This window comes from Primulina tabacum, chromosome 6 (genome assembly GCF_025594145.1).
Source record: "Primulina tabacum isolate GXHZ01 chromosome 6, ASM2559414v2, whole genome shotgun sequence".
Classification (NCBI taxonomy): domain Eukaryota; kingdom Viridiplantae; phylum Streptophyta; class Magnoliopsida; order Lamiales; family Gesneriaceae; genus Primulina; species Primulina tabacum.
Genome location: NC_134555.1, coordinates 3,554,971 through 3,581,573, shown reverse-complemented (window position 1 = coordinate 3,581,573; position 26,603 = coordinate 3,554,971). Strand labels below are relative to the sequence as shown.

Sequence of the window (26,603 nt, the reverse complement as noted above, 5' to 3'; positions counted from 1 at the left end):
CGGCTAAATTCATTGTTAAAACATCGATGTAAAATTTGACTTCCATGTTATATTCATATACTTTTATTCTTTTTGGTCCATAATAATTTTTGAAACGGTTATTTATATATATAAGGTATATGTCCAAAATTAGTTATTTATTGTATAATAAATAAAATCAATTATTATCAAGAAATTTCATTTCTGTGACTTAAATTATAATATATGCTAATTTAGTATTTGTTTTCAAACAAATAAATAATTTTTTTCAGTAAAAAGATTTATAAGTATGTTACGCAAATTGTTTTTTTTTTTTGGTCGAAAATTAAGCTATTATCGCAGAAATTTTATTTTATATGTTTAAGAATTTTTTTGGTAATTTCCCTAAAAAACAATTTATATATTTTTAGTCAAAACTCAAAAAGTTCAATTTTCAAGAAAAATTGTCAATGGGCCATGCATCCGATTGATTAGTAATTTGGAAAATCAGAAGTTGCATTGGACCATTGCAGTCGTCTTCTCTCATCTTAGGGCTGCAAACCATCACCACCACCATCACCACCGTCAAGTCGCCGTATTGGGGGCGTAGGGAGTTCATACAGCACCGCGGTAGTGGCATAAGAAGCCATAGCCCCCCACCAATCTTGCTTGAGTGAGTGAACCCACTTCAAAAATCTGTTCTCGGTGAAATTTTTTCTGCTATTATTTGCAGATTATTGCTAAGCATTTATACTTTTGCGAATCATTCGCTCAGAAAAGTTCATGTTTTTAGGCATTTTAGAGCAAGTGATGCTATTTTATTAATGAATAGAGTTTATGTTACGAATGTTCCACATTGATACTTATATGCTACGCCACCCAATAAACAACTATTTTAAGGATGGAACATCTTTTAGGTTTATAACATAAAATTATACTAATAAATAGTGGTTTATACAAAGTTATATCCTCCGTTAGACAAGTCTTTTAGCATAGAATATTTCTTGGATTTATAACCTTAAATTTATGGTCTCGTTGCTCGTTGAGAGTGGGGTAGCGGAAAGACGAAATACAAAAGGGCCACCATTGAAAAAGATGACCGGAAACCGTCTAGAGTAGGCCGTCGTAGACATCGGCTGCTCAAAGGTCGGAAATGTTATAAATATCTCACATTGATATATTAAATTAAAGTAATAAAGAGAGTGCTTAAACTCTAGAAAGTTACATCATCCATGAGACAAATCTTTTGGGATGTAACACCTCTTGAGATTATAACCTAACAGTTTCGGAGCTCATTGACAGTTTTGTGCTAGATTAACTGTTAAAGTTTACATTTTTGGCAGTTGTTTGTTTGAACAGAGAGCAAAAGCGATGGCTGTTGCTTGTGAAATCACGGCAGTTGAGTTTTTGCAAGTATGTTCTCTCTTCGTATTGTCTAGTAATTGATCTTTGCAGCGAGCTTGCTTATATCATCTACCATTGCTTTTACTTTTGTTTATAGGGTTCTTATAGGCAAAAACTAGTTTTACCAGCGTATTCTACAAGGCAGAGCAACCGTATTCTCTGGGGCATTTTACCAAAACAAACTCCACCGGTACGAATTTCTCAAACAGATATTGGATCACGGCATGGCCGTTCAGTGAAGTTCAGAGCAGTGCTCTCACGGGATTTAAGCAGTCCAGTTAATGAGGAATCAAGTGTTGTTGGGAGGATATCTGAAAATCTTTTGCACTTCTATCGCATTCCACTGCTTACGGACAGTGCAACTGCCGAGCTGCTCAAAATGGTTCAAGCCAGAGTCTCTAACCAAATAATAGGTTTGAAGACTGAACAATGTTTTAATATTGGGGTAGATGGAAATCTTTCAAGCGAGAAACTTTCAGTGCTTAAGTGGCTTTTGAGTGAAACCTACGAGCCTGAAAATCTCTCTAATGGAAGTTTTCTATATGAAGAGATGAATAAAGACTCTAACACACTTATTGTAGAAGTTGGCCCTCGGTTATCTTTCAGCACTGCATGGTCTGCCAATGCCGTATCGATCTGCCAAGCTTGTGGTTTGACTGAAATAAACAGACTTGAACGATCAAGACGATACATATTGTATGTTGCCTCGGGAAGTGGTTTGCTATCAGACAATCAAATTGGTGAGTTTGCTGCTTTGGTGCATGATAGGATGACTGAGTGTGTGTATAGTGAGAAGCTCACATCTTTTGAGACGAACATAGTACCTGAGGAGGTCCGCTACATACCTGTCATGGAGAGGGGTAGAAAGGCATTAGAAGAAATAAACGAGGAAATGGGTTTGGCCTTTGATGAACAAGATTTGCAGTATTACACTAAGCTTTTTAGGGATGACATTAAACGGAATCCAACGAATGTTGAGTTATTTGATATTGCGCAGTCTAATAGTGAACACAGCAGACACTGGTTTTTTACTGGGAAGATGCTTATAGATGGCCAGCCAGTTGGTAGGACTCTCATGCAAATTGTTAAGAGCACTTTGCTAGCTAATCCAAGTAATTCTGTTATTGGCTTCAAGGACAACTCCAGCGCAATCAGGGGTTTTCGTGTGAAGCAGTTGCGACCAATCCAACCTGGTTCAACATGCCCATTAGACATGATTTTGTGCGACCTTGATATCTTATTTACTGCTGAGACCCACAATTTCCCATGTGCAGTGGCCCCATACCCTGGTGCAGAAACGGGCGCGGGAGGTAGAATTAGGGATACTCATGCAACTGGAAGGGGTTCATTTGTTGTGGCGTCAACAGCTGGCTATTGCGTTGGGAATCTACACATTGAAGGTTCGTATGCTCCATGGGAGGACACATCATTCACTTACCCAACAAACTTGGCTTCGCCCCTTCAAATTCTGATTGATGCCAGTAATGGTGCATCAGACTATGGCAACAAGTTCGGGGAGCCTTTAATTCAGGGTTACACGAGGACTTTTGGAATGAGGCTCCCAAACGGGGAAAGAAGAGAGTGGTTGAAGCCGATCATGTTCAGTGGAGGTATTGGTCAGATTGATCACATCCACATATCGAAAGGGGAGCCTGAAATCGGGATGTTAGTTGTAAGATTGGAGGGCCAGCCTATCGAATAGGCATGGGTGGTGGTGCTGCATCCAGTATGGTTAGTGGCCAAAATGATGCTGAGCTAGATTTCAATGCCGTACAGCGTGGAGATGCAGAGATGGGCCAAAAGCTTTATCGGGTTGTTCGTGCTTGTGTTGAAATGGGAGAGAACAATCCTATAATCAGTATTCATGATCAGGGTGCTGGTGGAAACTGTAATGTTGTCAAGGAAATAATATATCCAGAGGGTGCTACTATTGATATCAGGGCAATTGTGGTCGGTGACCACACCATGTCGATCTTGGAGATATGGGGAGCGGAGTATCAGGAACAGGATGCAATTTTGGTGAAACCCGAGAGCCACAATCTTTTGCAGTCCATCTGCAAAAGAGAGAGACTCTCAATGGCCGTGATTGGAACAATTAATGGAGAAGGTCGGATTGTTTTAGTTGATAGTTTAGCTACAGAGAAATGTAACTCAAGTGGACTACCTCCACCAATGCCTGCTGTGGACCTCGAACTTGAAAGAGTTCTGGGAGACATGCCCCAGAAGACCTTTGAATTCCATCGGGTCAAGAGTTCTTGGGAGCCACTTGATATTGCTCCTGGGATAACTGTCATGGATTCACTGAAAAGGGTATTGAGACTTCCTTCTGTTGCTTCTAAACGATTCTTGACCACAAAAGTTGACAGGTGTGTTACAGGTCTTGTGGCACAGCAGCAAACTGTGGGTCCCTTGCAAATTACGCTTTCTGATGTTGCGGTAATTGCTCAAAGTTTTACTGACATTACCGGAGGTGCATGCTCAATCGGGGAACAGCCAGTCAAAGGTCTCTTGGATCCAAAAGCCATGGCTCGGCTGGCTGTCGGAGAAGCTCTCATTAATCTTGTGTGGGCTAAGGTCACTTCTCTGTCTGATGTAAAGGTTAGTGGCAATTGGATGTATGCTGCCAAACTTGATGGGGAAGGAGCAGCCATGTATGACGCTGCCATAGCTCTTTCAGAAGTGATGATTGAGCTTGGTGTTGCTATTGATGGAGGAAAGGATAGTCTGTCTATGGCGGCACATGCATCTGGAGAAGTTGTCAAGGCTCCTGGAAATCTTGTTATCAGTACATATGTCACTTGTCCTGACATAACTAAAACCGTGACCCCAGATTTGAAACTTGGTGATGATGGTATTCTTCTACACATTGATCTAGCGAAAGGGAAGCGGCGCCTTGGTGGATCTGCTCTGGCTCAGGTATTTGATCAAATTGGGGATGATTGTCCTGATCTTGACGACGTCTCATACCTTAAAAGAGTTTTTAATGGATTGCAAAACTTGATCGACGAAGAGCTGATATCAGCTGGTCATGATATCAGTGATGGAGGACTTTTAGTAAGTGTGCTTGAGATGGCATTTGCTGGGAACTGTGGTATTTGCTTGAATTTGACTGCACCAGAGAGTTGTAGTGTTTTCCATACACTTTATGCGGAGGAGCTGGGGCTTCTCATTGAGGTAGGAAAAGGGAATCTGGATATGGTGCTGAGAAAGCTATTTAATTTTGGAATTTCTGCTGAGATCATCGGTGAGGTTACTACCTCACCAGTTGTGGAACTTAAGATCGATGGTATCGTTCATTTGAATGAGAAAACATCTGTACTCAGAGACATGTGGGAAGAAACGAGCTTTCTGCTGGAGAAATTCCAAAGATTGGCTTCTTGCGTGGAACTAGAAAAGCAAGGTTTGAAAAGTCGCCAAGAGCCTTCTTGGGTGTTGTCCTTTACTCCTACTCGAACAGATGAGAAATATCGGGCAATGGCTTCAAAACCAAAAGTGGCAGTCATTCGTGAAGAAGGCAGCAACGGGGACAGAGAAATGGCTGCTGCTTTCTGCGCTGCAGGGTTTGAACCTTGGGATATCTCAATGTCTGATCTTCTTGACGGTAAAATACATTTGCGTGATTTCAGAGGAATTGTATTTGTTGGAGGATTCAGCTATGCTGATGTGCTTGATTCTGCGAAAGGTTGGGCAGCTTCAATACGGTTCAATGAATCTGTTTTGAATCAGTTTCAAGAATTTTACAACCGTGCAGACACTTTTAGCTTGGGTGTCTGCAATGGTTGCCAGCTTATGGCTCTTTTAGGGTGGGTTCCAGGCCCCAAAGTAGGAGGTGTTCTTGGGGATGGTGGTGATTCATCACAGCCAAGGTTCATACATAATGAATCTGGACGATTTGAGTGTCGTTTCACTAGCGTGAAAATAGAAAAATCACCGGCTTTAATGTTAAAAGGAATGGAAGGTAGTACTTTGGGTGTGTGGGCTGCCCACGGCGAGGGAAAAGCTTATTTCCCCAATGATGATATTTTGGACAGTATTCTTGACTCAAACTTGGCCCCTGTAAGATATTGCGACGATAATGGAAATCCAACGGAAGTCTATCCTTTCAATCTTAACGGATCACCTTTAGGTGTGGCTGCAATTTGTTCTCCAGATGGAAGGCATCTTGCTATGATGCCTCATCCCGAGCGATGTTTCTTGATGTGGCAGTACCCATGGTACCCCGAGAACTGGAATGTGGAGAAGAAAGGCCCCAGCCCTTGGTTACGGATGTTCCAGAATGCTAGGGAGTGGTGTTCATGAGGTTACTTTTTTCACCTATGTCTAAGCATATGCATGTTCTTACACACTTTTTATTTGAGTTTTTACAGAACTTCATGGTGCCCTGATGTGCTATACCCTTATTTCTTTCTTTCTTTCTTTTCTTTCTCTGTCTTCTTTGAAATACCGTTCCTTCTTTTTTTTAATATGAAAATCGTACCCTTATTTTAATGTTTTCTGTTTGCAGTAAATTGAACATTTGTTTTTGCTGTGCAGATGCCCGTCGAAAGGCTCCTAAAAAATTTGAGACTAGACCCAAGATTATGAGCTGCAGAGCCATATAATATAATATAATTAATGATGTGCTAGCACAGGCGAGGCAGCTGATTTTCTGTAACGTCGCTTCAATAGTAAGTACTGCAGAAAATACCCCAGATTTTCTGTTGTATTATCTATTGCACGACCTCTGTTTTCCTTACAGTGAATAATAATCAGGCAATTTTGGATACCTTTTTACTTCCAACTCTTCTTGTTTGAGATAAACACCATTAATTAAGATAGACGCGAGAATTGGGATGTTTACATTTTGGTTGTAGTTATTACAACTTCTGTGGGCATTTGAAAGTTATATATGAAGATGTTTTTCTGGCAGCCCTTTTGCTGTAATTGCATGTCTTTCAATCAATCTGTCTTTTTATCAATTAAGAATGCACATTCTTAATCAATTAAGTTGCATTAAGAATGCACAATTTCTTAATCAATCTCTCAGATAGATGCCAACTTACTTAACTTAATTAAGAATGCACATTCAATTTCTTAATTTGAATCAACTGAGATGTAAGTTGGGTGGACTGAAGATGTTTTGATGACATTGTCGGAGTTTAAAGCTCTGCTGAAACATGGCTGTTTGATTGGCTGGACCTGATCCACTGCATGCGACCTTCTTGTGTGTAACAAGCTCTTGCTTGAATAAGGATGTTTCGTGTCGTACATTTGTAGGCAACCATGATAGAAAAGAGTGTCCAAATAAATTCTTTACTGTACAATCCTATGTAACTATGAGGCATCAGGTCCCATTTTATGTGGTTGATAGTTAATACATACTTTTTGGTTGCTAGTATATTTGTTAGCACATTCAGTCCTTTTCCTTGTGTCCAGAACTTCCTTTCACTGGACTATGAGACAAAATTAATGTCCTGATTATTGTTTATCTGGGTCCAAATCCTCCTTTAAGTATCTTGGATCAGATGATGGTTTATCACAAGTGGAAGCAATATATCCAGCTTTATCAGTCAAACAGCAATCAACTTCTTGTGTAGAAAAAAATTTGTTTTGAAGAAAGAAATATCTCCACTACTGGGACAAAGTATTCGGGTGGCTTGTTTACCTGTAACTCTTGGATATGTTAATAGAGTGTTTGCAACCTCTAAAAAAGAGATTTTTCAGTCTTTGCATTCATAAAATTTAAACGTGAAAGCTGAACAATTACATTTTTCTAGAGGTTGAAAACTCTACCTAAGCTGCTTGGTTAACATCTTGTCGAATCAATAAACCTAAGCACGATATATCCTTTGAACTACCTTGTTTTTTTGTGTGCCATTGGTGAGCTTCTCTGTATTCTTTTTCTTATTTGCATTGAGTGCGTTTGGGTGAATAACCTGCTGATTAGAAATGCTTATATCAGAATATATGGTTTCATTTCAATTTCTCTATGTAAAGATTTAAGTTTTCTTTTTGCCTAACATAAAATATGTGTTTTAAAACTAATTATCATTTCTAAAATGTCCTACCATGTTAAATTAATTTAAAAAAGGGTAATCAGTGATTAACAACACATGACACCAAAGGACTATTTTTCACCTGATTGGATGATTGTGTCTATATTTTTTAAACGAGCTTACTTTTAGTTCGATAAAAATATCTAGATATCCTTCTAATTTTCTATTATCTGGTCTGACCTATGTTTACTTCTTATTCTTAATTTAATAATAATGTAGTTGATTGTGAAAAAAAATTAAATGCAAATGATATTATTTTATATGTTGCATTAATCAGAAATATGGTGCTGCACTGATCCATATTATCGATGGAAAAATAAGAACTATTAGCTGTTAAAATTATTTGTGAGGCGGTCTCACGAATTTTTATCTGCGAGACGGGTCAACCCTACCGATATATAAAAAAAAAGTAATACTTTTAGCGAATAACCCAAATAAGATATATGTCTCACAAAATACGACCCGTGAGACCGTCTCACATAAGTTTTTGTCAATTCCAGGTCTGAGATAGATTTTGAGGTCAAGATTTAATTATAAGGATGTTCTTCCCATATCAGAAAAATATGGACTCACAAATGTTCATGGGATCGTTTAATCATCCTGGGAAAAAAATAATAAATCGTTTTCCACCACCATTTTATTTTATTAACTGTCACAATATTTTAATTTTTGGAGGGCCATTCACACAAAAAATATATTAAATATCCGGATGTGTCACTGCTCACACTACAAACTAGGAGAAAAATCTAGACGCACATAGAAGTTCGGAGCTTGTAGGACGCAATCTAAAATGAGGACAAGAAAAATTTATGATATACGCTATACCCATTTAATATTTAAATTCTAGTGTAGAAATCAAAATATTAGTGCAAACTAAAATCTAAAATTACATGCAAAGACTTGAACTTTTAAGAAATCATACAGATTAACATATTCTTTTAATTTAACTATAATAATAGTAACTTTCAAGATTTTTTTTTCTTTTTTTTTTTGGGGGGGGGAAAAACAACAATTTCATCCCCCCATGTAGATTTATTTACCGCCCCAAACAAAAGTACTCCGAAAAGAAAGTAGACAAACCAATTCAAATGATGTTTACTAATTTTTTTAATCTAAGTATCTTATCTAAAATTCGAGTGGACTAGAGTGGAGATAAAATGCCATCCTCAAAAGCCAAACCGACTAATTGCAACCCAAAAGTCAGGGAAAAAATGAGCAATTTCAACCTTTAATTCATAAACCACGTTACAATGGGCTATCTTCAGTGTGTGGCCACTGGGGATGCGAAGTCCAATCCCTTTAGCTTTTAAATTTGTGCACACCTTTTAAACTCCCTTTGCTATAGGTTCTCTTACAACTTGTAATTGGACACTGCTAAGTCAAGTGTGACGGTTAACAACAATGGCGGCCGCCCTCTCGACTGCCGGAGCCGTTAACCATCTACCGGTGCATACTTCTTGATTATATATTTTACTTACTATGCGGATCCACTACTTGTTTGGCTAAACATTACAAAGGAAAATAAACTCATGCAAATCCTTTTCTTGGTTTTGATTAGCTTATATGAGATAACAAACTGATTAAAATTCAAGTTTTTTCAGAGTTCAGATCTTTCTATTCAAACTCAGACCCACAAGTTAGAAAAGAAACATACTTAAAGCCATTTCTTGGATTTGCTTAGCTTTTACATATTAAAAGTGTTGAGCTTTGTTATTAATGTTACGTGTATGTGTGTTATGTTTTTTTTTTTGACTTCATGATATCCTGAGTGGTAACAAAGTGCTTGGTCACTGTGGTAATTGATCAATGGCAACTTCGTTGTTGTTTGTATCTTGAAGAAATTAAGCTATTCATAAATTTAGCTTTATTTTGTAGAAGGGTAACTACTAGGAACTTAACTTTTGTAACAAGACTTAAAATTTTGAGATATGATGATGCAGCTGAACTTGCATGGATCCGGTGCTGGAGCTGCGGTCCCAAGCTCTTCCTTCTTAGGCACCAGCTTGAAGAAGGTGAATTCCTCGTTGATAGTGAAGAACCCATCTTCAAATTTAAAGATTGTTGCTGCAGAAGGGGCCAAAAAAGCCGATAGATGGGCTGGTCTAGGCAACGATATATCCGACGATCAACAGGATATTACCAGAGGAAAGGGTATGACTGATTCCCTATTCCAAGCACCCGACGGTATGGGAACGCACGACGCCATCATGAGCTCGTACGAGTACATCAGCACTGGTCAAAAAACGTAGGTCTATTTGTCTACTTCTCCCTCTATATGCGTCATTCTTGATTTCCAGGGAAATTACTGCATGATTTTGAATTAAAAAAAAATGGACGTGGGGCGTGGCTGGTTTTGATGTTGGCGATCATTGCTGACAGATATAACTTGGACAACACAATGGATGGATTTTACATCGCTCCTGCATTCATGGACAAGCTTGTTGTTCACATTTCCAAGAATTTCATGAGCTTGCCTAACATCAAGGTGATGTTTGATTACTTCTGTGTGGTATTTTTGGGTCATCCCATCCAAATACATTGTGTTTTCTAACTTTGATTTAATGTTTGGTGCAGATTCCTCTTATTTTGGGTGTTTGGGGAGGCAAGGGTCAGGGTAAATCGTTCCAGTGCGAGCTTGTCTTCGCCAAGATGGGAATCAAGTGAGTAAAGTATTATTTCCCAGTATCTCTATTCATAATGCCAGATTATGGGGACAGAAATTCTTTAGGAACACAAATATTAATACGGAGTTTCGATGTAATATCAATTTTCTGGTTATGTCTTCTCTGACAAAAAAAAAACACCTAATCTACAGCCCCATCATGATGAGCGCCGGAGAACTGGAGAGCGGGAACGCCGGAGAACCAGCGAAGCTGATCCGACAGAGGTATCGTGAAGCAGCAGACATCATCAGGAAAGGCAAAATGTGCTGCCTATTCATCAACGATCTTGATGCGGGTGCGGGCCGTATGGGTGGAACCACACAGTATACAGTCAACAACCAAATGGTGAATGCCACCCTCATGAACATAGCTGACAACCCCACAAATGTGCAGCTCCCTGGTATGTACAACAAAGAGGAGAATCCGCGAGTCCCCATCATCGTTACGGGCAACGACTTCTCAACCTTGTACGCCCCTCTTATCCGTGATGGCCGTATGGAGAAGTTCTACTGGGCTCCTACTCGTGAGGATCGTATTGGCGTCTGCATCGGTATTTTCCGAACTGATAATGTCCCACAAGAAGCTGTTGTCAAACTCGTCGACACCTTCCCTGGACAATCCATCGGTAAGAACACAGTTTATTCGACCCCGCCGTAAAAGCGATGATTAATTATTTCTACTCTTGTCCTATACCAGTTATTGTAAAATTTTAACATTTCTATAGAGCAATTACCCTCCACATATCAATTCATCTTTCGAATTCTATATCCAAACGAAGTTTGAACATTTTCCTCGAATATTTTGAGTTAGATTTTACTGAAACCAAACCAAAAATGTCCTCGCTGTCTTCCAGATTTCTTCGGTGCTCTGAGAGCAAGAGTATACGATGACAAAGTTAGGGAATGGATAAGCGGAGTGGGAGTAGATAGCATCGGTAAGAAGCTTGTGAACTCGAGGGAAGGGCCACCGAAGTTTGAGCAACCAAAGATGACGCTTGAGAAATTGCTTGAATACGGGTACATGCTGGTCCAGGAGCAGGATAATGTGAAGAGAGTGCAGTTGGCAGACAAATATCTAAAGGATGCTGCCCTGGGAGATGCTAACAAGGATTCTATCGAAAGAGGGACATTCTACGGTCAAGTCTTTGAATTTAATGCCTAATATTCTGCTTAGTAATTTTCCTGACTGTTGTATTAAATTCCCTTTGCAGGCAAAGCAGCCCAACAAGTTGGAGTTCCAGTGCCTGAAGGTTGCACAGACCCAGGTGCATCAAACTTCGATCCGACTGCAAGAAGTGACAATGGGTCGTGCCTATACACGGAGTAAAGTTGTGTCTGTTTTTCTGCTCTAATGGATTGAACTGGGTTAGAGTATTCGATTCGAGTATGTTTAGACCACTAGTCAGTATTGGTTTTGTGCTGTGTATTGGATCTACTTTTGTATGTTTACTACAACAAAATTGAATCAAACATACAAGTGTGATGCATCGCCAAGCATACTCCAAATTTACAGGCAGTATTCAGTTCCAAACAGTCCGATATCATACAACAGAGATATTTTAATGAATGTCCTCACGTAAATTAATTTTTAACATATATTCCGAACAAGTCGTATGTGTCATACAACAGAGTTTTTAAGTAACGGCTTCTCTTATATTAATCTTAATATATATACTTTCCCCACCAGAAAAACGAAGATTTTCTTGGCCAGAATCTACATGCTTGCTATGCTCTCGTTGCCATTTTCTTCACTTTCTTTCACCCAGTCAAAAATTTCAAAATCCTCAAATCGTGTAAATTGCCAATAACCTAGTAATATATAATGTAACAACACTCTTTAATGTATATTTCTCAACAAATAGCAGCAAGTACCTGAACCTAAGGCATCAAAATCATGGACTCGTGATCCTAAGACCGTAGCATTGCCCAAGGGTGGATTAACAGCCATCCAGTCGGCAGTTTCTGAACTTTCAGAGCCCGTTTCTTTCTCCATAACCCAATCTTCAATGATTTCAAATTTCTCATATGAAATTGGATCCCCCTGTTCTTTGTCACTTGGAATCCTATCAAAAGCTCGATTGGAATGACCTTATTTTCTTGATGCCATTGTCATCCAATAAGAGGAATATGAACTATGAAGTATTGTCCTCTCACAATACTCTATTTCATTTGATGAATATATGTATCAGCTATCTCTTTTAATTTTTATGATCATGATATCATGATACTAGAGACGTATTTGCATATGATTATCGTTTCAAATGATCAGAACATTAACGTTTCATATTCATTTCACAGGGAATCCGTAGAGGAATACGCTACTGATATTCATAGGTGACGGATGAACTATTTAAACACTTGTCATTGTTAATGGGGAAGGAAGAAAAATGTCTGAAAAGTTTGCATAAAGAAATGAAACAAGGCATTAGAATGAACTATTACCCAAACTGTGGTAGGCCTGACTTGGAGCTAGGAGTTAGCCCATATTCTGATGCTAGTTCAATCACTCTACTCGTGCAAGAAGATGCAATCACTGCAATACAAATAAAGCACTAGGGAGAATGGGTTCCAGTGAAGCCTATTCCAAATGCGAATGTAGTAAACGTTGGTGATGTTCTTGAGGTACATACTTGTGGCTTTGTTTAATTGTTCTTGTGATTTGATTCTAATAGACAATTCTATGCACGTTTTCTTGGTTTTGGAGGCTTGGAGTAATGGGATATACAAGAGCATCGATCATAGAGCTGTTGCGAACAATATTATTAAGACTTATATTTTCGTTACCTTTTGGTTGGTTATAGAAAATCATTCGATTTGTGGGCTATACCTGCAAAAGTTTAAAGCTTGAGGGATGAGTTGATAAATAACCATGGTACTAATTAGTTATTGTTAAAACAAATTTATAAAAAAATATTACACTCTAAGTTAAAATATTATTTTTATAGATTTTTATTTTTATAGATTGAATTTATTAATCTCGCCAATATAAATTCATAATATCGTTTTACGATATGCCAATTCAATTTAATTACTTATGATAAAGGAAAAAAAAAGATGCAAAAACTTGTGTAAAACGATCTCAAAGGTTGTATTTTGTGAGTCGAATCTCTTATTTGGGTAATCTATGAATTTTTTATGCTAAGAGTATTATTTTTTATTGTGAATATCGATAGGATTAACTCGTTTCACATCTCAAAAAACCCACGAATTACATGTATAAAGAAATGTATATGGATTACATGGTTCCGACATAAATTCCAGAAACTTGTGTGGAAAATGTGGTTTCCAAATTAATAAAAATATTACAATATAAGAAAGCCCTACGCCTTCGTGCCTATTCAATTCTTGTGCCTCGGAGCCCACGTAGATCCAACCAAGATCAAAATTTTTCTATGTGATCTTGTAATTTCAGAGGAATCCATCTCGGTAAGAACTTTGTTTTATTTTCCAATTTAGATGCTCGTGTAGCATTGCGAGTTTTTGTTGTTTTAATTGAACCAATTATAATCATTGTTAGGAGAAACGGGCTCGAACATTTTCCTTTCTGGAAGATGAATGTTTTTGAATGGCGAAGTTATGCGTGTAAAAAAGATTGATATGCACGATTACTTTGGTATTAAATTATTTAATGTTTTGTATTGTAGCTGGGGTTATGAGGTGACTCGAGCATAAATTTTGCACCAATTTGTTGGTTGTTTTGTTTCTTTTGTTCGGCAGGGTGAAATGTGTGAAATTTGATCTAGAATCGGTGTCCATGTATTTTTGTCGGCAAATTTGGGGAGAGTTGTCGTTGATTGCTTGCTTGAATTGTTTGTTTTTTTAACCGTGGAAGGTAGCGGATTAGTTGGAAAAATGTGATTTGCATGATGAAAACCGCAATTTGTTGCTTTTTATTAAGTTCTTCGGTAGTTCTTTGGAAATTTAATTTTATGTGAGATTTGGGGAAGACTGATTGCATAATATTTTGCAACAATTTATCCCACAAAAAGAAGCTCCATGTATTGTTTTGAAGATAGAACGATCAATCTATTTTAGATTTTGTGGTGGTGTATAAGGGGAGGCTGTTCTCTTGGTTGAATTCTCTTTTTCGTTGAAGTACATGATGCTGCAATTATCAGCATAAACTTTAAGCAATATTTTGTTGCAGAGAAAGCATGATAGATGCTTTGTTTTCCTATGTCAGGGATATATTTTACTGAATCTCATCAGTTGCTAATATGGAGAAGGTTGTGGATAAGAACTTGTTTCGATTGGGTGGGGAATTCATTTAGAACATTTAGAATAATTGCTGATGATTTTAACTGATTGTTATTGTTTCTGATACTTCGCAAATACCTTGATTTTTTTAAGATAGAGGGCTTGCACGAGTTCGTGAAATTTGAGAATGGAAAGTTCCATTTTGCTGCTAAAACAGCTGAGAGGTTGGCGTCATGAGTCTGAGTGTTCTATTTTCTCTTTTTTGCGTACAAAATTTTGAGTGATCGATCAAGTATAGGCATAGCTCAATCTGCAGAAGGGGCCTTTGTTGGATTTTTTATTCCTTTTGTCTGATGACTCATACAGTTTATTTCTCTTATGGAAGGATAAACTCTCATTCTGTGAGAGATTTTTTTGTTCAGTGCTGTGACAGTTTTTGAAGTACCATGAGTTTTGTTTTCCGAGGCACGAGAGGAGATATAGAGACTGGTTTCCAAGGATTGATTCCTGAGCGGCGTGCAGTGGTAATGTACTAGCATTTTCTAGTTTTGCTCCAGTAAACTATGAACTTGTCTTCATTTTTCTTGACCATCAATGATAATTTTCTCTTTGACACATGATTGTCGTTTAATTAATTCTGAGCAGCGTGTTCATGCTGCCCGACCAGTCAATACAAACTCGCTTGCTTTTCTTGTCACAGGTATTATCTCTTAGATTACCATTTTTTGTTGTTTCTTTTGTGTTAGTTCATCCCATTGACTGTATTTTGCGATTTTTCATTTTATGTGGCAGTGCTATTGCTGTTTATGATTTTGAACTCGCATCAAATGTCTCCTAATTTTTTGGTTGGTGTTCTTCTCTATGAAATTGGATTATTCGCATCAATCAGTTGTAAAATGCTAAACATTGAATACTCTTTTCTACAATGCAAAGCTTTGGCTGGTGCTTGGTGTCTTTTTTATGGCAACCACCCTTAGGATGTACGCAACTTGTCAGCAACTTCAAGCACAGGCTCAAGCTCATGCTGTTGCTGCAAGTGGACTTCTTGGCCACACAGAATTACGGCTGCACATGCCACCATCTATAGCTCTCGCAACAAGGGGAAGGTTGCAAGGTCTCAGACTCCAGCTTGCACTTCTGGACAGGGAATTTGATGATTTAGGTATTACTTGTCGTGGGAAAATCTGATATCAAGCTATAAAATGTGTCCTATTTATAGGTGATCAATTTAGAGATGTGCAGAATTAAGTAATAAAAAAAATTTGATGAAGAGTTGCATGTTATTCACCGTCCAGATTATGAAGCATTACGAGGACTGGATGCTGACAATATTCCTGCAGCTTCAATGACTGAGGGAGAGATCAATGCTCTTCCAGTTCATAAGTACAAGGTGTCAGGCCCTCAAAGGTTAGTTGTGGTGGAAAATTTTCCTTTTAGTAAAATATGAAAATCTTTTTGCCTTTTATTCTTTCATATAGTAGATGTTCAATAAATATATTTGTTAATAGGACTTTCGCAATAATATTTTGTTTTGTCAATTATAGTACACCTTTTCCCTATTGCTTTATTAGAATGTTTTGGTGTAGCCACTAACTATATGTCAGCAGGAGTATTTTTACCATGATTGAAGCTAATTTCTATGATGACACGCTATTGATGCTTAGTCTAGAAAGTAGTTGTCATTTTTACGTATGTTCTAGAAACCCTTCGTTTAACCTTCGATGTTGACTTACACATTTAGTTGGTTACATGTTTTGATATATTCTGATAAATTATCATACCAAGCTATGTTATAAAATGTATCAAACAAGAGAGGCGAGTATAAATCTGTATATTTTACTTAGAAATTGACATATACCATATATTGGGTGTTGGCATTATCAAGTTGGATATCTATTCTTGTTCAATTGTTTATGTTACCTTTTGTTTATTCGCAACGTGATAGTGTTGGACTGCATTGTACGGAAAAGTCTTGAAGTTTTTAATTTTCAAATTTTTTAATAATCCCAAGTTTTCCCATTAAAGTGTTGAATGACTGATTGTTGGAGTGTTTCCTTTCTAAATCTTGACAATGTGTTTGTTTCCTATGTGTGGGAATGAGGAAAAAAATGGAACACGTCATGACAGCAATGATTTTATCTCTTTTATTAGGGAGCAAATTTTCAATATTATTAAACAAGGTTTTAAGTCTTGCTGACTGTTCATGGATCTTTCTTTGGTCCTTTTGACAGCATTGGTCCATCTGTACTGCAAGCTTCTTCTTCAACTTCAGTTGAGGTACCATACTTCTTCCACTTCTATTATTTTGGATATTGGCTGGTTTTGTTGCTGACACTTTATTTTTTGGCTTTTGCTTTCAACTCAAATTTAAGGCCTCAGGAAGAAAACACAATCATAACAGCTATTCTGAAATATATGTCAACCATTGTGTTTTGAACATATTTTATTTTCATGTGTTTAGCGGTGAGATGATAGATTTACTCGAATGTCAAGTTTGCTGTTGTTGTGGCACTTAACATAGTTTACTTTGGAAACTTCCTAGGATGTTATATAAGCATGTATAGTGATAAAAGCAACTTAAAATATTCAAAGTGCTACACGTTGATATATCTATTTGACATAGGCAACTTTATTTGTTTGGTCCTATATTCAAGTTACACAGCTGTCAGCAGTGTATAACGCTTTTGGAAAATAACCCAATTTTTGTTGTTGCCTTCATAGTTTGTGTTTCGGATCATTACTGATTTCCTCATTAACAAATTCCCTTCTGTTTTTTTTAATGCAGAAAAAGCAAGATCCTTCAAATGCACATGGGTCAACAAAGACCTCGGATGATGATTTGACATGTAGTGTTTGCTTGGAGCAAGTTGATGTAGGAGAACTCGTTCGTAGCTTGCCATGCTTGCATCAGGTTTGCTTTGGCTCAATTTTTTTTGGTTCGTTGGATGTTATAGTGCAGTTCTGTTTTCCCGTTTTATAAAACACAGATGTAAACATCACTTTTTTAATTACTGTTACATCCCATTTGAGTTTCACATGATTCAGTGCAATCAATGTTGTGATGTACTACAGCCTGCCCTGTTTGGAGGTCGTACTTGGTTGCTTTGTTTCTTTAAAGGCCATTCATCGATTTATTCATGCATTTTTTTACAGTTTCATGTAAATTGCATTGATCCATGGCTACGGCAACAAGGGACATGCCCAGTTTGCAAATTTAGAGCCGGATCGCAATGGTCTGAGACTGGACAAGGAGAAGGCGATGCTTCATATATTGTCTAGCTTTTACAGTTTTGGGGACGTAAAAATTATGTGCTAACTTGTCTTTACATAGAGGTATAAATATGTAAACTGGTTCAAAACTTGGATTCAATAGAATATGAAGATATTTATTAATCGCATCGATTTCCATATTTCTTGTCCTGGATGCTACCGCCCGGCTACCCAGAGATATATCGCTTACAAAAGGGAATTTCGTAGAGATCTGTGCGCGTTTGTGTGAGAATTTTTTTTCCTATTAACGAAAAGGCAAAGAATATTTTAGCTTGAAAAGGTTCAAAATATTAAAGATAAAATAATTGAAAATTAGTTACTATAAAACTTCCTTTTAGCTTTGTTGGATTTCTAGGAGCAGGCGACGGCCCGATAAAAATAGGTTTTTTGTCATAAAAATAATAAGAAGTTATATATATATATATATAAATATCCTTTTTTCAATGAACTTTTTACCATAATGAAGTTCAAACATGTCGTAAAAACATAGCAGCATAAAGCCTTGATAGGTTTTTTTGGAGAAAAATTAAATCAAAGGTGGGTGCTTAGAGAGTGCCAAGTTTAATATTTTAGATTTAATCAGTTGACTGCTCACATAATATCTCAGATTACAGCATTTTCATGGAAGGTCTCATATGATAGGTTCATTTAATAATAAATTTTTAAGTAATCATGCAAATGAGCTTATGTAGCTTTGCCCTTTCCCTTTCCTTTCTTAGCTTCAAGTTTGGCTTGAATCCTAGCAGCAGCTGCTGCCTTTGCTTCTTCTCTTTTCTTCTTTTCTTCTTCTTTGACTGCAGCTGCCAATTCCCTCTGCTTCTTGAGCTCCCTGAACAAATATGTAGCATGAAACATCTATGTATTCTCAAATTTGGGAAACTTAAATGCGGTTGTAAAACACATAACAAACCATAGATGAAACGTATATCGACCCCGCTTGAGGTTCTGATCAATTTTATCGTTTATACTTTGGGCAGTGTCGATCAATTTATTTGAACATCTTGCGCACTTCTTAGATCAACTATCAAGAAGATTACGTAATGATAGCAAACCTCCTTTGAGGTTTTGAAAGAGTGACTACAACAACAGTTCTCATTGTAGATAAGGTATCATACTATGCGGAGCTAGGAGGGAGGTGTCATTGTAATTCTCCAAAAACTCGGAAGTTGTTTCTATTATTATTCCAAACCCTAAATTAGTGTGGATGTGATTTTCACGGGAAATTGAATCAATGCAGAATGCTTAGAACGAAAATTTGAACAGATTATACTTACTCCAGTCTGGCCCTCTCATCCGAAGCACTGCCTAGACTAGAACCCTTACGAGGACGGCATGCTACCAACTCCACCTCAAAAAGGAGCGTTGAACTGCGCACATAATTCATAGATGACATGCATAGTTAAGAGAAACGTTTCTGAAACATTATTGTGAGTGAATTTTCAATCAAAATAATAAAATTGGTCAGCTGTATCGTGCAAAGGGATACATGTGCATTAGTGCATAAGCGCCATCAAACCAGCAGACTTTCAACAACCATACCGGCAAAATATTAATGTAAATGACAACCCTTATAAAAAATCAAATGCGGGACTTTCATTTTCGTTTTTGCTCTACTTAAGTCTCCCAAGAATATCATTTGGCCGTATCACAACAGAGAGATATTTTTTACCACCTTTTGTTTCCAGCAAACTAATCATTTATCCTTCCAAACACCTTTCAATCAAGCAACTCTTGAAACATACTTTTGTTTCTAGACTAGGACTTGGGCCTAACTCTAATCAAAAGCTAGTCCAAGAAGGAGGATTATCCAAATCCACATAAACAAATCCCAAGAATTTTATGGGATATCTAACGTTTCCGCCAATCGCCATATTTTACAGAAAAATAATTCCTATATAAAGAAGTTTCATCAGAAAGTTGCAAAAAATAGGAGGAAAAAGCGTGCTGAGAATCTCCCTCCCAGATTAAAAATTGAGATAAAGCTGGTATCAGTTTCATGGAAAATTTGATCTCCACAGGCAAAAATAGATTATGCCGGATCCAACAATTTAACTCGATGCAATACAAGAAAAGTGCATGAAAATTGCCCTCCTCGCACTTTCCAGCACATTTTCTGGCAACCAAAAGTATTATCTTAATAGCTTCTGTTCATGCAACGTATTCAAACTTAAGAAGAACAGATAGGTACTCTGGGGGAACATCAGGTGGAGAACCAGTACTGCCATAGGCATATTCTGGTTTACATGTGATCTTTGCAACCTCACCAACCTGCCAAAAATAGTGGAGAAACAAAAGCTTGAGAAAGGATAATGTGCAATAATAGCTCCATCCATACAGTTACATTCACCTTCATGGTTCTCAGTGCAATATCCCATGCTTTAATCACAGACCCCTTGCCCAATTCAAAGGTGAATATAGTGTTATCCTCATGTGTAGTATCAAAAACTTCACCAGTTTTGGCAAGAATGCCTTCATAATGAACTGTCAACAAGAATCAAAATATTAAAACATTAATCATTCTGAGCAAGATGAGCAGAAATGTCACAGATATTAACCATCAGAAAAGAGATATGAAAGATTCAGTTTATGAAAATCTCATTTTATTTAAAATTTTCATCCCCATGGTTTTAGGAAACACAATTCCATTCATGAGTACCAAGCGTCCATGTCCTAAAACCATCTATTTACATGTTTGACAGTGTTGGCATGTAAACGAAGAGACATGGTTCAAGTTCGAAACATAAATATGGTATAGCATATCTTTGGTCCATTTTCAGGGGAAAAAACACCTTGATTCACAAAAAGGTGTTTCCATTTATCAGAAAATTCTAAGCACACCATTTTCATAATAACAAGCAGATGAGGTAGAATCCAAGTAAAAATAGTGAAGATATAAAGAAAAATCCACAGTACAAGGAACTCTAAGTGCATGGATCAGTGTAAACATACCATCAAGAAGAGGAAGGGTCTCTGAAGGAGCAATGGCATCAGGTTTTGCTCGACGTACTGTTGTCTTCAGGACACCTCCATCCCCAGTCAAATCAACAGAACTCATGATTTTCTTTGTCAGTTGCCTGAGGGTGGAGAGATAGCGAGATACATAGCATCACACATGCAAAATGCACAATAATATGCAACAATTGTTTTTCCAAAAAATTGTACATCAAACCATGTAAACTTTTTTAGCCCAAGAACAAAATGTATTAACATGAAAAAATATTCAAATCAAGGGCATGTCCCAATCAACAATTGATGATTACAGATTACATGTTCCAGCTTCTATAGTTATTAAAAGTGTGTCCCTAGGCACAAGGCAGAGTGAAGCATAACCCATGGACCTAAGCATAGCTTGCTAGTGATGAAAGTGCCTCTAGTGTCTTAAAGGCTCAAGTTGCATTTCAAACACAACTTAGATGCAACAATCGTGACTTCAGGGTGAAACCAATAAGATGGTCATTCATATTTAATAATGTTTGTTTGATATTGTTCAATAGTTCTCATTAGATATTGATGTTTGTTTTATATAGTTATGCTGATGTTTGTCTTATATTGCTCAATAGTTTCCCGTATTTGGGATGGTGGTTTTAATTTTTTGTGTAATCAATGGATTATAGAATATAGTGCATTCTTTTCTACCTCACTTAAATAAAACGTGCATCTCACTCTGTATCTATGAATGATTGCATCCATGCACCTCTAATAACTATGTCCACCTCTATCCTTAGAATCAACTTTCTGTCTAGTTAGATTTTTTCGAATCTGATCATTGTTGGAATTCTATTCATTCAAATTCTTTGACTAAGATTATGAAACAGTGAGATTAAAACGCGCAGAAAAATGAATCGAACTAATAAAATCTATTTGTTTTACAGGAACATCATCCAGCTTATGCCAATGTCAACTCAGGACATTGAAAGAAAATTCAAAATCGTTGCCGCAATAGCCTACAAATATTTTCAGGTTTGTTTGTAAACAAAGAAAGCTCTTTGCCATCGTGAACAACTAATTAAAATAATTGCACCGCTTACCACTTCAAAGATTGGGACTAGTTAAAATGGTTCTGTTCAACCACAAGTAGCAATTTTCAACGTCAAAACAGAAGAAAACAGTTGATGGTTGTACTATAGCTATTCAAACACCCAATGACATCGTTCGGATCATGGTGTTCCAACAAAGACTTCTCTTTTAGGTTAAAAGGATAGGTGGTCGGTAATATGATGCGCTTTGGTACTTCTGCAATGGCAGTTTCCAACAAGAAATTTATTAAAGCAAATCTGGTCCCTTTCTGTTAGGGCCATAAAAAAAATGGACGAAATGTGATGTGCACATTGCACATCACATGGTCTAAGAAGTGAGGGGAATCCTATGCGTCATGACGTCCAATCCTGATGAAAAGTTCTCCCACACCAAAAAAAATTAGAAAATTTATAGCATTTTTCTCCGAAAATTATTCAATTATTTTGATAATTCAACATTTATATACCTCACTCAAAACATTCGAGCCGCCACATGGTTCTAATTGGTGATTGACTTAACAAACATCAGGGCTTGTCAATTCAAGGTCAACTATCTCAATGGCTAGACTAGCTCAAAGGAGAAGCACATGAAATTCAATCCACTTTTTTTAACCCATCCGGTAGAATAATAACCGTTTTTGCTCTTAAAATCCAAAACCTAAAAAGAAAGACTTGTTTTGCAGATTCCCCACTCTTTTCGGACAAAAGAAACCATTTATGCGTTTAAGAAAATGGAGCAAAAGATCACCATATCATTGCCAAGAAAGAAAAAAACAACTTCTTTACCAATAATATCAGATGAACCACTACAATTGCACAAAAGCTACAAGCTTATCAGATACATATATATTACACCACTTCACCCAAAGAACGACCAATCGCAACCCATGGATTCTTACCCTTCCACTTCCACGTTCAAAATTTCAACACAAATCCGTAACCATATGGAGTTAAACACTCCAAATTCTAGCAAATCATCAAATAATACTATAAAAACAGAGCATAAAACTTTTATGCAAGCAAACCTGAGAGAAAAGTGGAGGGTGGAAGAGGGCAGGACAGAAATTCGAGGAAGGATGAAGTGTAAACTCGGAAAATCGTCGCGCGGAGGTGTAGTTGAGATAGAGATCGCCGGCCATAAAGCGTCCGTTGAATCTTCGGTGGCTTTGTTTTACTGCGTCCCCTTTGCTGGGTTTTGTAATCTTTAGCGGAAGTGCCGGGAAGATATCACACGCGAGACACTAGCGCGTGGTATGACATCACTTGGCTTTTCCATTTTTTTGGTTTTACAAAAAGTTGTATTTAATTAATTTGTATAAATATATATAATAAAATATCTCAAACTATCTCACGTATCTATAAAATAAAAAATAATATTTTTAATATAAAAAATTATTTTTCATTAATAAAATCGGTTTTGAAGATCTATCTTATAAACTTGACTCGTTAAACTATATCAAATAAATTTTTGTGATTATTTTTTTTAAACGTGTATCCAATTAATTACTTAGTTGCAATCACGTTTATTCAAAATCTTGTAGTGCACTTGGTCTGGACTTGAAACATTGTAGATCTTAAAAGTGTTTGAATATCATTTAAAATTATTATTAATTATTTTTCCTACATTTATGATTATGTTTGTTTTTACATAGACCAAAAATTTATTTAAAAATAAATTGTATAATAATTTCTTGTTTTGTTTTATTTAATGAATGTTTTAATAGAGCAAAAAAATTGTTTCAATTCTTAGATGGCGAAGATAATATGTATAAAATTAATGAATGTTGGCAAAAATTAGTGTGAGACGGTATCACAGGTCCTATTTTGTGAGACAGATCTCTTATTTGGGTCTTCCATGAAAAAATATTACTTTTTATGCTAAAAATATTACTTTTTAGTATGAATATCGGTAGAATTGACCTGTCTCACATATTATGTCTGAAATTGCTGTGTTATACTTATTAGCCAAATGAAAGCAGCCCTGGCATGTGAGGTTTGGGGCCCTGAGACAAATCCCATGTGAACAAATTGTAAAGAATGTCACACCCTTCATTTAATTTGCAATATCTTTTAATTTATCTCATCTTTCATTATTTAATATCATATATTATGGTTCACACATCTTTGGCCATTTGATCTGACTATTGAACAAACATCGACCTCGGCAAAATAATAATAATAAACTTGAAAATTATATATATTTGTTCAATTTTTATTATATTTTTAATATGAATTTACTTTTTTATTTTATTTTATTTTTTGAGTAGTTCACTTGAATTTTTACAAGTCGAAGTGTAACCCCAATTCCTTAAACATATATAATCAAGAAGAGTAAGTTTCTTGTGAGACGGTCTCACGAATCTTTATATGCGAGACATGTCAACCTTACCGAATTTCATAATAAAAAAATAATACTTTTAGTATAAAAAGTAATAATTTTTAACAGATAACTCAAATTAGAGATTCGTCTCACAAAATACAACCCGTGAGACTGTCTCACACAAGTTTGTATCGACTGGAAATTTTTATAAAAAAATTTTAGTGAATTTAAAAATAAATAATTCAGAATATATATATATATATATATATATATCGACGTTGACAAGGAACCACCACCAAAATAAATATTTAATGTAGAAAACAAGGATTAGAGAATGATTGGATAATGTATTTAGCCTTTGTGTGTACAATTCAAGAATTGTTAACCCCACTCGATATTGTTTGTTAAATAAGGTATGAATTAATTATATAATTCAATTATTAATATCGATTTTGACTGATTAATTAAATTATAAAATATTTGGAATCTTGAGAATATGATTGCTTGTGTCCACTCAAATAATTGTACTTAGAAAATATGATATCGTAATCCTTATCCCCCTAATTTCTTCTCCGAAAAAGTATTATTATTTTAAATTTTGGATCATAATCATCTTCTAGGACTGACATGCAAATCACAGTAAAAACTAACGCAACAACTTGCAAACTAAAGTAGTCAAAAATTTACTTGTTTTTTTTTATTACGCTCTTCTATCACTTTCTACAATTAATTTGAGTTAATATTAAAAGATTTGCACAACATAATTTTATAAACAAATTTACAAGTTAGTTTATGTTATATGGGAGTAATTCTTTCTATATATCTACACTGTTAAATTATGTGATATATAGTATATTAATGAGAATTGATATAAAAGTAGGTCTCTTGTGATACAGGTCTCACAAATCTTTATCTGTGAGACGGGTCAACCCTATCGATATTCACAATAAAAAGTAATACTCTTAGCATAAAAATAATATTTTTTCATGGATGACACAAATAAGATATCTGTCTCACACAATACGACCCGTGAGACCGTCTCACACAAGTTGTTACCTTGATTATAATATCTAAAGAGATAAAATATCATCATCAAAAAAAGATAAATGATCCATATGTGTTATAAAAACAGTTAATATTATTTATTTTTTCTACTTATAAATGAAATGAAATGAAATGAAATTAAATTAAAAATATTCTTATTACAAAAATTTCTGCTGACATTATCTAATCGTGACAGTCAAAGTGGTCCTATGAGTGGTCAAAACTGAAGCAATCTCATTTATTCATCAGCCCCATCTTCGAAGTACGCTCATAAAACCAGTGCTATGTACCGTATTAATTTATGAAATACACATATTTAAATTATATAATAATTAAAATTTCCCATAAATTTAATTTCAGCAATCACATACCCATTGATGTACTTAATATTGTTATGTCGAATGCGAAAATATATAAATTATTGCATCTTATAAAAAAAATTAAAAACTTTTTATTTTTGAGGTATTATAAGACATTTTTATTGTCAAAATGACAAAAAATTGTATAATATTATAAATTAATGTAAGTAGTTATATATACATATATGTGAATATAGTTTTATAATTATAATATTAAAAAAATTATTCTATAAAAAATATTTAATGTGTATAAGTAAAATGTTGATTAAATTAACCTTATTTTAATATTTTATATATCTTAATAAAAAGATAGAATATAATTTTATTTTAAATTAAATAAAAGACAAAGTGATAAAGCAGAGATTTAAAAAATAAATATAAAATGAAGATATAAATATATATATATTTGAAATATTAAAATAATATTTGTTTTGAAAAAAACAAAGTATCAACTTTTTGTCGAACCGTTTATAAGTTGTTTGCAACTTTTTTACTAAACAAATTATAGCAGTTTATAAATTTTGAAACAATTTATAAATTAATTTTTAGAGCTTATAGACTCCGCCGAAAATATTCTAAATAGATAGTCGAACTTGAACTCAACCTCGAGCTCACAAGTTCAATTCAATAACAAATTTAGTTAATGTAAAATATTTGGTTTTCACATTATTACTAACATAATATAAATATAAGTTCTTTGAAACAAAAAGAGAAAAAAATGTAAAAGCAATTTTTTTAATTAGATAAATAATAATAATCTTATACGTATCATTTTTCATTAAAATTAAAATTAACTAAAATGGTAAGCCTCAATTCTCACATGGATCAAGGGGCATCCAAAGAGAATACTCCCACGTTTCCATCCATCCACCGCGTCACGTCTAACATTTTATTCCCTTAATCACTATTTATTAAAAGATTCCCACTTTGAATTTTCAAAATTAATTAAATACAATCTCCACTCTTCAGTTTGGCTATCTCATTCACAAAAATATAGTTGGGTATCTCATTCACCAAACCGTTACTGTCTCGTAAAAAAATTTTATGATAAAAGTTTTTTATTTGAACCATTAGATTGACTCATTTAATGTCTACGGATTCGTGAGATTGTATCACAGAAGACTTATCGTCCAATTTGGAGACTCGTAACTTGGATCCACATATTGCTGCTCCAAGATCAATTAATTAGTTTTTTTAAGAATAACATCACAATAAATAAAACAACATTTGATAAACTTGTGACCTTTGGAGAAAAATTGTAGTTAAAATATTTAATTCGATGCAATAAGCTTTACAATTTCGCTGTTCATAGATTTTTTTGTGTTCTTGAAGTTAATA

At 35.6% G+C, this 26,603-nt stretch overlaps 4 protein-coding genes across 5 annotated transcripts; 3 read left to right on the top strand and 1 right to left on the bottom strand.

The window, feature by feature from the left end:
• Window positions 1-460: 460 nt before the first annotated feature.
• Window positions 461-6,320, top strand: LOC142548795 (putative phosphoribosylformylglycinamidine synthase, chloroplastic/mitochondrial). Its single transcript, XM_075657321.1, is given in 5 exon segments — window positions 461-631; window positions 1,272-1,371; window positions 1,460-3,032; window positions 3,035-5,662; window positions 5,896-6,320. Coding segments are annotated over 3 exon segments (4,242 nt in total). The 5' UTR covers window positions 461-631; window positions 1,272-1,329; the 3' UTR covers window position 5,662; window positions 5,896-6,320.
• A 2,274-nt stretch (window positions 6,321-8,594) lies between these two features.
• LOC142548794 (ribulose bisphosphate carboxylase/oxygenase activase, chloroplastic-like) lies at window positions 8,595-11,553 on the top strand. Its single transcript, XM_075657320.1, has 7 exons — window positions 8,595-8,843; window positions 9,338-9,642; window positions 9,777-9,882; window positions 9,972-10,057; window positions 10,213-10,685; window positions 10,914-11,195; window positions 11,271-11,553. Exons 1-7 carry the CDS (start codon window positions 8,799-8,801, stop codon window positions 11,384-11,386), a joined length of 1,413 nt encoding a protein of 470 aa, XP_075513435.1. The 5' UTR covers window positions 8,595-8,798; the 3' UTR covers window positions 11,387-11,553.
• A 1,759-nt stretch (window positions 11,554-13,312) lies between these two features.
• LOC142548793 (E3 ubiquitin-protein ligase SDIR1-like) lies at window positions 13,313-17,666 on the top strand. 2 transcript variants are annotated; one of them, XM_075657316.1, is made up of 9 exons: window positions 13,313-13,485; window positions 14,642-14,780; window positions 14,902-14,956; window positions 15,049-15,101; window positions 15,190-15,418; window positions 15,552-15,663; window positions 16,488-16,533; window positions 17,042-17,167; window positions 17,410-17,666. In XM_075657316.1, exons 2-9 carry the CDS (start codon window positions 14,703-14,705, stop codon window positions 17,533-17,535), a joined length of 825 nt encoding a protein of 274 aa, XP_075513431.1. In that variant the 5' UTR covers window positions 13,313-13,485; window positions 14,642-14,702; the 3' UTR covers window positions 17,536-17,666. The 2 variants fall into 2 exon arrangements, with proteins under 2 accessions (XP_075513431.1, XP_075513432.1); XM_075657317.1 differs by having other exon boundaries at window positions 13,319-13,485; window positions 14,679-14,780.
• A 405-nt stretch (window positions 17,667-18,071) lies between these two features.
• Window positions 18,072-22,799, bottom strand: LOC142548792 (peptidyl-prolyl cis-trans isomerase FKBP20-1-like). The gene is made up of 6 exons (XM_075657315.1): window positions 22,568-22,799; window positions 20,476-20,600; window positions 19,874-20,007; window positions 19,715-19,794; window positions 18,801-18,893; window positions 18,072-18,355 (listed from the first exon to the last, which is right to left on the bottom strand). Exons 2-6 carry the CDS (start codon window positions 20,579-20,581, stop codon window positions 18,211-18,213), a joined length of 558 nt encoding a protein of 185 aa, XP_075513430.1. The 5' UTR covers window positions 20,582-20,600; window positions 22,568-22,799; the 3' UTR covers window positions 18,072-18,210.
• Window positions 22,800-26,603: the final 3,804 nt, after the last annotated feature.

What these genes read in the sequence shown, in the direction of transcription:
- LOC142548794 (XM_075657320.1), top strand. Translation starts at nt 8,799, where the DNA reads ATGGCGGCCGCCCTCTCGACTGCCGGAGCCGTTAACCATCTACCG. An exon ending in TGAGCTTGCCTAACATCAAG is followed by an intron (nt 9,883 to 9,971) that starts GTGATGTTTGAT and finishes TGTTTGGTGCAG; the next exon opens with ATTCCTCTTATTTTGGGTGT. An exon ending in CTTCCCTGGACAATCCATCG is followed by an intron (nt 10,686 to 10,913) that starts GTAAGAACACAG and finishes GCTGTCTTCCAG; the next exon opens with ATTTCTTCGGTGCTCTGAGA.
- LOC142548792 (XM_075657315.1), bottom strand. Translation starts at nt 20,581, where the DNA reads ATGAGTTCTGTTGATTTGACTGGGGATGGAGGTGTCCTGAAGACAACA. An exon ending in CCACCTGATGTTCCCCCAGA is followed by an intron (nt 18,894 to 19,714) that starts GTACCTATCTGT and finishes TTATGTGCGCAG; the next exon opens with TTCAACGCTCCTTTTTGAGG. An exon ending in GATGAGAGGGCCAGACTGGA is followed by an intron (nt 18,356 to 18,800) that starts GTAAGTATAATC and finishes ATATTTGTTCAG; the next exon opens with GGAGCTCAAGAAGCAGAGGG.
- LOC142548793 (XM_075657316.1), top strand. Translation starts at nt 14,703, where the DNA reads ATGAGTTTTGTTTTCCGAGGCACGAGAGGAGATATAGAGACTGGTTTC. An exon ending in GCTTGCTTTTCTTGTCACAG is followed by an intron (nt 14,957 to 15,048) that starts GTATTATCTCTT and finishes TTTATGTGGCAG; the next exon opens with TGCTATTGCTGTTTATGATT. An exon ending in GCTTGCCATGCTTGCATCAG is followed by an intron (nt 17,168 to 17,409) that starts GTTTGCTTTGGC and finishes ATTTTTTTACAG; the next exon opens with TTTCATGTAAATTGCATTGA.